Raw genomic sequence first — 10,394 nt, 5'->3', positions numbered from 1 at the left:
CGAATTATTTATTTATGCACATAGATACTTGAATGCTAGTATGAAATGGTATGTGCTCCCATGGTTGTATTTGATCTGATGATGTTGAGGTATACATGTATATTGTAGAACCATGATGTTGAGGTATATGTGTATGTTGTAGAGCCATGATGTTAAGGTTTATATGTATGTCATAGATTCGTATAGTGATGATTATGATATTGAGACTGTGCAAATGTCCTTACTGATTAGTTAGATGCCCATTAGATTTTGTGGTTCCTTGGGGATTCACCAGTTTGTGTTTCCTTCAGGATTCACCAGTTTGTGTCTCCTTCGGGATTCACCAGTTTGTGTCTCCTTCGAGATTCACCAGTTTGTGTCTCCTTCGGGATTCACCAGAGGTAGTGGGCATACTTAACTACAGTAGGATAGGACTCAGTCTTCTTCTTATTTCATGTGTATATGTGTCCCATGAGGACTAGAGTAGTCTATATGTTTCACCAAAGGTGGGTATCTAAAGGACATAGATGCCCAGCTTGACCCCAGTAGTGTGGTTACTTACTGAGTATTTTATTCTCATTCGTTCTCATGTTGTTGTTTTAGGTAAGGATAGAGATGCACCGGTGATGGACAAGTGGAATTTGTGATCAAGCTACTGGGACTAGTTTTTACGCTTCCGCATCATGAAATTTAGGGTTCTTTTTATGTTTCTTTTAAATTTTAGTTTTGATGTTTAAAACTTACTTTTAAGAATCGTTTTTCAAACTTATTTATTATCCTTTATGATTTATGGGTACCCTACTATTGTTTTAGTATTTGAATTTAATAAAAGTCTTTTGAACTTACCTTATTTAATTAGCATTTATTTCTCCATAACCGAGTGTCGTTTTGAGTTCCATGCATGCATGTATTTAGTAATGGCCTAACTTAAGTCCTAGGAGGTCGAGTCAATACAGCTTTTGTCAATTATGAATGTCGAAGAGTAGCCGGTTCCAACATGGTCTAAGAATTTTAAAAACATATCAATGGGTCTAAGCGTAGAATATCTAACATGTTGTTGCATTAAAAATATAATAAATTCATGATAGATATCAATTTATTCCGCTACACTTTAGAGTTTGTATCAATTCAAAATTTTAAGTTACTAATCATTGATTTTAATCCTAAACTTTCACGAGTGAATTAATTTAGACCCTCCTTTAGTAACTTATAATTATATTTTACTTGATTATATTTAAGATAAAATAATCATGTAATTCTTTTAAATAAGTTGAGAAATAGTTTAAGACGTACATATGAAAAACACTCAAATTTAATGAAAACTTGCTATTAGCTACTTGATATTCTCATTTCTCTCTAATTTACATTAATCCTTGCATTAAACAAAATTATAAATATGTAAAAACTACACATTAAGTGGTCGTTTCGCGCGTTGAGTTCAGTGGAGCACCAAAGAGAAGCATTGAGCTTTGCCGCCTCAAAACGAGCAAACCAAGGAGTTTCCTTATCGTTGAACGCTCTTTGGTTCCTTTCAAACCAAATCTCAGCCAATACTGCTTTTGTTCCATTAATCCATAGTAAATTTGAGCTTTTCTTGAGAGCTGGCCCAGAAATTAGTTGCTGTACATTGCTTTTGAAGGAGCTGTCGAAGACCCAAGAAGTGGTGAAGCAGTTGAAAAGTGCTCTCCAGCAATTAGTGGCAAAAATACAATCGAAGAAATGGTGTTGAAGGTCTTCCTTGGCTGATTTGCAAAGGGCATACCAATTGAGAGAGATATGAAGTGAAGGCAACTTCCGTTGTAGCACAGAGGAGCAATTAAGAGCTCTGAAAAGTATTATCAATATTGTTATATTAACTCACCTAGGGCTGTTGGACTTCCAAAGAGCTTTTTGAAGGCTAGCTGAGAGTGGAAAGGCCAAGGAAAGGTGGTTTACCAGTGATTTAACTGAGAAGGAGTCATTAGCTTCTAGGGACCAAATGTGAGTATCTTGTCTAATGTTGACTTCTTTCTTAACCACCAAAGTTAATAAATTTTGGAACTCTAGAATCTCTTCTTCCTTTAAGAATCTTTTGAAGTTGATGGACTATGAAGAAGTGTGAAAATCCTAATGGTTTGAGATTGAATCGTTGGTGTTGGTGGTTAAACCAAACAAGGTAGGGAATCTGTCTTTTAGAGGAGAATACTCTAGCCAAGGGTCTTGCCAAAATGCAATCCTGTTTTCATTCCCCAATTCATATGTCTACAAAGTTCATATGTCTGTATTTTGGGTATTTGAGGTGCTGAGTTCATATGTCAAGGGTATCTAATACATTTTTTTTTATTACATAAATAATCTAACTTTTAAGATGATCATTTTTGTTTGGAAACTTTTTTATTCTATAATTATATATATATATATATTTGTAAACTATATATTGCACTTTATTTTATTGTTTTTTAAGCACACATGTATTGTTGGAGTTTTAGGAAATTAGGTCTAAGGTCTATATTTAGATCATGCATTTCAATTTTCTTTTAGTTTAAGAAATCATTTTACAAATTTGTGCATGTGACATTCCTAGTTAAGTCATTTTTATTTTGACACTTTTGATAAAAAAAAATTAAATAAAAACTCGTCTAACAATTTTTTCTCAAGAGTGTTTTTACATACAAGTTTGTTTGATTGCTTTAATGATAAAAGTGATTTTATTAATGCTAGAAAGAACGACTATAAGAAACTGTGAGCTAATAAAAAAAACTTAGAAAGTCAATGTTTTAACAGAATTTATATACTTTTATGTCAACAAATGTATTTTTATTGACACTATTGTGCATCAACTTATATATAAACATTCATTTATGTTTTATATGTATTTTTAAATTAATAGCTATTTTTAAGCTTTAAATTAAGGTTTTATTGACAGTTTTATGTCACTGAGCGTCAACCAAATAAAAATTTGTGTCAACAAAGCCTAAATTTGTAGTCTATCATAATTTAAAATAATGGTCATCGAAGTTGGTGGAACAGCCATTGGAGGTCGTCGGAGTTGACCATCAATAGAGGTGGTTGGATGTTGCTGAAAGTTGGCCGTCGGAAGTGATTGTTGAAGTTGGTTATCGAAGTTGAGCAATGAGGTATCAATGATGATGAGGACTGAGTGCACTATTGTTGGACACGATATAAAATGTTAGTGGCATAAGAAGTTGACCTCCTAAACAATTAATTGAATTCATATCTCAACTCATCTCATCTCTTCACCCCAAACACTACCCTTAACGGTTTTAAAATAAAATTTTAGTGGAATAGATTGATTTGCTTACAAACGTTTATATTTAAATCAATACAATTAGTATTTCAAAATTTAAGTTAATAAGTCACCCACTTTTAAGAATATAAATTGACATTTTCCTTAGTGATCAGTTTGTTAAAGTCAATAAAGGTAAGGATCAAAATAATTATTTTTATAAAGTTGAAGGACTAAGATAATATTTTAAAAAATAGAACAAAATTAAATCCTTAGACACCAAAAGGAACCTTTTGAAAGTTTGAGAACCAAAATAGAACTAACTTAATTTTATAATGAAAATAAGATTTGAACATTATCAACCAATGAGCTAAAATTAAATCATATCAATTAATTTTATAATGAAAATAAGATTTAAACATTATCAACCGATAAGCTAAAATTAAATCATATCAAGTGCGTCTTTAATTTTTGTCCATATTTAATACCCTAAATTGAGGAAAAAAATCACTGACGATCTCGTAACTGTTAGATAAATTTTTATATCCCCATAACTAAAGATATAAATTTGAGATACTTTTTATAGTTTCCCTCTCATTTATCAAATTGTACAAAATTGATAGTTACATTGTGACAACCTCATCTATTTACATCTCATCTCAATGGAGTCGGTTTAGTACTAAATATAATTTATCTCTTTTTGATACAATATGATCAATGACATCTTCTACCATCAGTTTCTTTCCTTTTTGGTCTTCATCATTACGATACTAGTAATACTCCAAAATAGAAAACTATCACATTTCTTTCTATAAAACTTAACTCAATGGTTCGAATCTTCCACCTCTGCTTGAACTTTAAAATAAAATAAAATAAAAACTTTAATCATATCCAAAGTCAAGTGTTCGAAAAGTTAGAATCTTATATACTTAAACTGAAGATTCAAAGAATAGAACATTCCCATGAACAACACCTTCTCTGGCCATTTAGAACACACCCAAGTGTGTATTGTTTCTCTCTTTTTTGTATTGGAGTTAATATCAGTCTCTTAAAACTAAAACCAACTAACCAAGTATAGAAATGACCTGTTGTAGGCTGTAGCTAACCAATGAATTGAGATTACATGAAGGAACCTAAAACTCAAGGATGATAAACTAACATTATTGTCTATCTACTCATTCTTTTTCTTTTGAAGACTTGGTTGTGGGTATCTTTCATAAAACATACACCCTCCCCAAGTCGTGATTTCATTAGTGAATCATCACCTAATGAACCCTTGATTGATTGATACTGCAAATACAACATACAATGTTTATCTGCAAAATTTGACAAGAGTCGATGTACCTCTGTGAATGGATTGAAATTTGATTCAGTCCCGAGCAGTCAATGCCGCTTCTCGCAATGTTCCTTTTCTATCACCTGATAAAGTAGCAGCTTCTTTTTTGGATTCATCGTCCAATCTTTCGTTGAAATGGTCTCTCAGAAATTCCACAGCCATAAAAGTTAGAGCAGAAGCTGGAATATACCATGTGATTCTGGGTATGCTACCCCTAAACATTCCCTTTGCTCCTTCACTCCGCCAGATAGTTCTCACCGCATCCAACCAGCCATTATACCTAAGATTTTAGATTTTAGAGAAAGTACCGCATATCGCATATAAACGCTATCTTGAATCAAGATCTACCAAGCCAATAACATTGGTTGTAAAGAGTGAAATTTCACTAGAAAAAGCATATTCAAGCGGGTTGATAATCATCCAACACCTTAAAGTCGATCCCTGAACTTGCATTCTTGTTTTTACAACATCCAAGGGAGTAGTCAGATAAGCACTGATACCTAACAATTTTAAAACCATACATTAAACATCAGTCATGCAATCTAAAATTGATCGTTTAAAGGAAAAATTAAAAGCTTCATAACTTTAGTAACATTGAAGGGCTATCAAAGTGCTTACCACCAGCTAATCCCCCCAACACAAGTCCTTCCAAGGAGCTATTGACATCTGAATTAGGCATCCATCTTTGCTTCCCATACTCAGTGAAATCTTTTAGCGCCTCATAAAACATGACCTGTAGTGTGTTAACTGAATCATTTAATTGATAAATGCATCAAAGATCCATAAAGCTTCAAAGATGAATTAGGCATCCATCTTTGCTTCCCATACTCAGTGAAATCTTTTAGCACCTCATAAAACACAACGTGTAGTGTGACACTGAACCATTTAATTGATAAATGCATCAAAGATATGGAGATACTGAATCGATGTCACTTTGGACCAAGAAATATTAGTATCATTAATTTAAAATTGTTTATTCTTCCTTCTGCTGATCCATTCCTCTCAGTGGTGCCCACAAGACAGCATCAATAAAATCATTGAGTACCCATTTTTTAAGTCTTCGGCTTGTGTATAGCATAGATAACCACAACATAATATAATTCAAAGGGACAAGACTCAAAACAAAATATAAAGTTGACTGCAAAAGCAAACATAATTAAATATAAAATATCTAAGGTAGTTCTTAATGGAGAAAAGAATTCTCTAGCTAACAAAAATTAGTGCCTCGTTTTAATACATGGTTATTTTAGAAGACATCTAAGTCATCTTCACGAGTTAAGGTAAACTTCTACTGTGTGTGTGTGTGTGCATGAGAGATCTTTTTCTAGATTTATCAATTAGCAACTTATAATTATGCTTAGGATCTAGCATGACAATAAAAAATCTGCAGATACATAACTAAAATCAATACAGAAATAAACGATCCAAGAGCAACTGAAATGAGAAAAGGTCAGCCAACTCAAATACAGAGATTCAGAATTTTATATATACCATTAAACCAGCAAACGGCACATCCCTGGCAAGTGTAGACCAATATCTGGAATGATACAAGGTAGAGGGTCACAATCATGCAGTAATTATGTCTCACTTTTTAAGTATATTTTGCTACCAAGATTATGAAAATCTAATAGATAGAATCAATCGGGTTAAGAGTTCAGACCCTGCATATAATCCTCTTAATCCTTGTTCCTTCAGGATTGAACGACCAGCCTGGAACATTCCTGAATAATAGCCATACATTTGCCCACCATGATTCATAGAGATATTATCCTTCATCGGAAGGGAACTCCAGGATGACCTTGTGCCTTGTACTTGCATTCGTTGCTTCATAACTTCACATGGAACATACACAAATGAACCCAGTGTATCACCTGAAATGGGCAACGAAGGAAGAAAAGAGTGACCAGCTTATTGTAATGTTCACACAGGCTTTGGTTTTCAATAATTAGGATTGGAGGTTCAGGTCAAAAAAAAAAAAAAAAAAAAGATAACTAGATGTGGATGCCTTGGGACACTGCATTTGCAAAACGTAAATGGGAATCCACATTCGCAGATCCAAACATTACATCGTTCGAACATGAAACATAATCTATACAAACCCAAGAAAATGTAATACCTGAACTAAAAATCACTTTCCTTTTTGGGATGGGGATTGGAAGTGCACAATTACGTGAGAAAAATGGGCTACTGAATCCCATTAACTAGTTTATAATGAAACAGGGTTAAACACATCCATAATTATTCCTCTGGTGAATGCATCAGTATTGAACTTTGTCAAGAGGGGTATACTAATGATCATGAGGTGGCATTGCTTACCAACTGCTCCAGCAATGAAATGAGCCCAATGACCGCCAAGGCTAGGATGTGTTTCTTCAATCCATTTCTTACTGGACTCAATAACACCAAAGTATGTAGCTCCAGTGGCAAGTGAACCAGTAATTCCAGGAGCTATGCCCCTATAAAAGCCTAAAGAGCTATTAGATCAGGATAAAAAACAAAATATTACAGCAAAGTCAAGTACGTTTAAAAAATTTAAACTTATCACAATAACACAAGAGAATGTAAAGGGAAACATAAATTTTAGCCACTAGTGAAAAATATATATATATTGAAAAAGGTTACCCCTTAGTCCATCAATTTTCCATACTGATTGGACCATCTGCAACAGGCTCTTTTGATTCTGATATAGATGAGATGAACAATGAAAAATTTTTAGAGTTAGGAATTTCCAAATAAACAAGGTCTTTGGGGGGGGGGGGAACTGAATCTCTATTGATTAAATGGCACGGCAAACTCTTGATATTATGATTGAATTTACTAATAGTTTCCCATGACAAAAAACATTGTGGTTGGAATAAAATTTAATTCTTCACCAAGCTGATATCCTGAAGATAAAATTAAAGTATTTTCATCAACTGACACAATTTATGAGCTCTCCTATGCGTCATACTTGACTTCCATATAGAATAGCCTGGCTTTGAATCCGAGTCTTTATGGTATCAATAGGGTGCATCATTCCTTCTCCAAATGCTCCAGCGATAGCTCCCCATAAAAACTCCCTCCATGCTGCAGGAAAAGGTAGCATGTTTGTAATAAAGCATCCCTATACATTCAAATTTAATGGCAATTCACTACTTGAGCTACATTACAAGTCTAAGAAGCTGATTTTTCACCAAAATTAAGAAGGTATTTGCAATTCTTTTCTACGGCTTCAAACAATACACAAAACCCGTGAAGCAAAAACAATCAGATTCTTTAATCTCTACAGATTTAGGGTGTGTTTGGATTATATTTTCAAGTGTTTAATTTAAAAAATAAGTCATTTTGGAAGAAATTGGAATGTTTGACAACCATACAAAATAGCTTTTCATATGTATTCTAATCAATTTTTATCAAAAGTATTTAAATAAAAATGAGTTTTTTGAAAAACATTTTTTTTTTTTTGGAGTCAATCCAAACCGGCTCTTACTAACAGCTTCCACAGATAAAAAAATTATGCATAATCCTTCAATTGTGTGAACTGATTAGAGAAAGAATACGAGCCATAATCCTGAGTTCCAATTCATTATGAGGTGCAGTAGTTTTTTCCGTTAAATCCCAATATTTAAAAATCGAAAAAGCGTTTGATTCTCGTTTCCTGCATTTCTTCAACACTAAACTATTGCTGCTACTCTGCTGGTGAAATCAACACAGTAATGTAAACGATTAAACCGCTGGAACGCGTTGAGCAATGACATGGTTCCCAGCAAGAAAAAGTAAAATCCAAAAACGCTCACCGAAGAACTGATTAGAAGTTGCGGTTCTCAAAGCTTGGTCGTTACTGGAAGTTGAGGAATGAACCGCCATTTGAAATCCGGAGGACGAGCTTGAGGTGGTCAGAATTCTCCGTCTCCACTCATACGGAGACGGTCGGCATTTATTCCAGTATCGAGTTTGAACAGGAAAAATTAGGGTTTAATTCAAACTGAAATATATACACTATATCAGTTCAAGGACGCTTAGGTGAATGATGAGGGAAATGCTATTTGTTTTCTTTTTTTAAAAAAAAATAAATAAATAATTGGGATAAAGGAATTCAAATTTCAGATCTCGTGATCACTTTGACGATAAATACTATTTCATTGAAGAGTAAATATTATATTATATTATTAATAGTGGTTTTGAGAGTTACTATATCAATTAAAGGGTCATTTTTCTCGCTTCTCAAATAAATACTATCCAATGTACATAATGTTCATACTATCGACTTCGTGGTTTGAGGTTCGATTCCCCACCCCGCACTTTAATTACAATACCTCTTAAAAAAAAAGTATTCTTATTCAAAAAGCTATAAAGGGTCATTTAGTTCAAAGTTTTAAATGTATTGGAATAAAGATATCTAAAAAAATGTATGTGAATCAAAGATAATTCTTTGGCTTAGCATGAAAAATACTAACATAATTTTATGAATAAAAATTATGTTTTTATTTAATTTATGAAATTAAGTATGATAATCTTATATAATTTTAATAGATTCATTAATCAAACGATAAATATCATTCATTATATTTATAAAAATTAATTATAAATATTTGAATATTGTATAACTATAAATTAAAATTAACCAATTAATATATTTAATGAATGCCATCATTTTTATTAAATAATATTAAAAATATTTTAATAAACAATGTACTATATAAAAAGTAAAAAATGAGACAACAATATGATATGTTTGTAAAGAATATTAAAACAAAGTTTTGTAAATATGATATGTTAATAATGATTGAAGCTAATTATAATAAATAATTAACTAAATATAAATAATTAATCATAATTATATATCCATAATGAAGAATAAATTAAAATTAATCTAACATATTATTGTTTGATTATTAAAAAAAAACAAGCAATTAATTATATTATTGAAAAATGATTTTTTACTAACTAAATTTAACTAATCCTAATTTACTAATTAAATATATCTAATAATTGTTAGTTAATTAATTAGTAATCTATGTAAAAAAATAATTGAATTCATTTAATTATTTTTTATTTTAAAAATAAGTTAAGTAAATATTTGGTTTAAATCCTATTTTGGTCTATGAACTTTAAATCTTGTTCTTTTTGATCCCTACACTTTTAAAAACATCTATTATAGTCCCTGAATTTTTATATAGTGCTTACTTTAGCTTCTGTTATTAAGATTCTATTAACTCTTAAACAAAATGATGAGATGATTTGTATTTTTAGATAACTAGGATATCAAGTAAGTAGTCATACTAAAAAATTTAGGGTTTTGATTTTGAATTAAATGGTAAAATGATTTTCTATAGGAGAACTCAAGTCATTTTGGGTTCAAGATTTTGGTTGTTCAATATATTGGCACGTTTAAAGTTTTGGGACTAAAACAACAATTTTTTAAAATTTAGGGAACAAAATAGAACAAGATTCAAAGTTCAGGGACCAAAATAAGATTTCAACCTAAATATTTTAATAGACTTTTATTGATTTACTAACAAAAAATATTTATATTGATTTTATTAAATTAATATTAATTAATTAACTATATTCAAAGTGAAACTATACATAAAGTGAAAAAACAGAAGAAGGAAAAAAGAGAAAACCAACCATTTTAGATAGAGATGTCCATGGAGCAGGGTCAGGTGGGGATGGTTTTCCATCCCCGCTCCCCATTCTATTTTCTGTTACTTAGGAAAATTTTTCCATTTTTATTTTTTATTTTAATTTATTCATTAAGTAACAAATGTTATGGAGTCATTCCCAGTCCATCTTTTATTCAAAGAAAACATTATAAAATTTCTTAATAGAACAACAATACTCCATGCAAAGATGTAATTAAAATATTTAATT

The 10,394-nt window shown here is 31.4% G+C and overlaps 1 protein-coding gene across 2 annotated transcripts; it reads right to left on the bottom strand.

The window, feature by feature from the left end:
- Window positions 1–4,107: 4,107 nt before the first annotated feature.
- Window positions 4,108–8,518, bottom strand: LOC120072242 (mitochondrial substrate carrier family protein E). 2 transcript variants are annotated; one of them, XM_039024658.1, is made up of 9 exons: window positions 8,318–8,518; window positions 7,492–7,607; window positions 7,164–7,221; window positions 6,858–7,007; window positions 6,202–6,412; window positions 6,033–6,078; window positions 5,160–5,274; window positions 4,969–5,041; window positions 4,108–4,821 (listed from the first exon to the last, which is right to left on the bottom strand). In XM_039024658.1, exons 1-9 carry the CDS (start codon window positions 8,385–8,387, stop codon window positions 4,575–4,577), a joined length of 1,086 nt encoding a protein of 361 aa, XP_038880586.1. In that variant the 5' UTR covers window positions 8,388–8,518; the 3' UTR covers window positions 4,108–4,574. The 2 variants fall into 2 exon arrangements, with proteins under 2 accessions (XP_038880586.1, XP_038880587.1); XM_039024659.1 differs by having other exon boundaries at window positions 7,462–7,607; window positions 8,318–8,350.
- Window positions 8,519–10,394: the final 1,876 nt, after the last annotated feature.

Source organism: Benincasa hispida, chromosome 2 (genome assembly GCF_009727055.1).
Source record: "Benincasa hispida cultivar B227 chromosome 2, ASM972705v1, whole genome shotgun sequence".
NCBI lineage: Eukaryota > Viridiplantae > Streptophyta > Magnoliopsida > Cucurbitales > Cucurbitaceae > Benincasa > Benincasa hispida.
The sequence above is the reverse complement of the archived record's forward strand: the minus strand, read 5'-3'. Positions and strand labels throughout refer to the sequence as shown.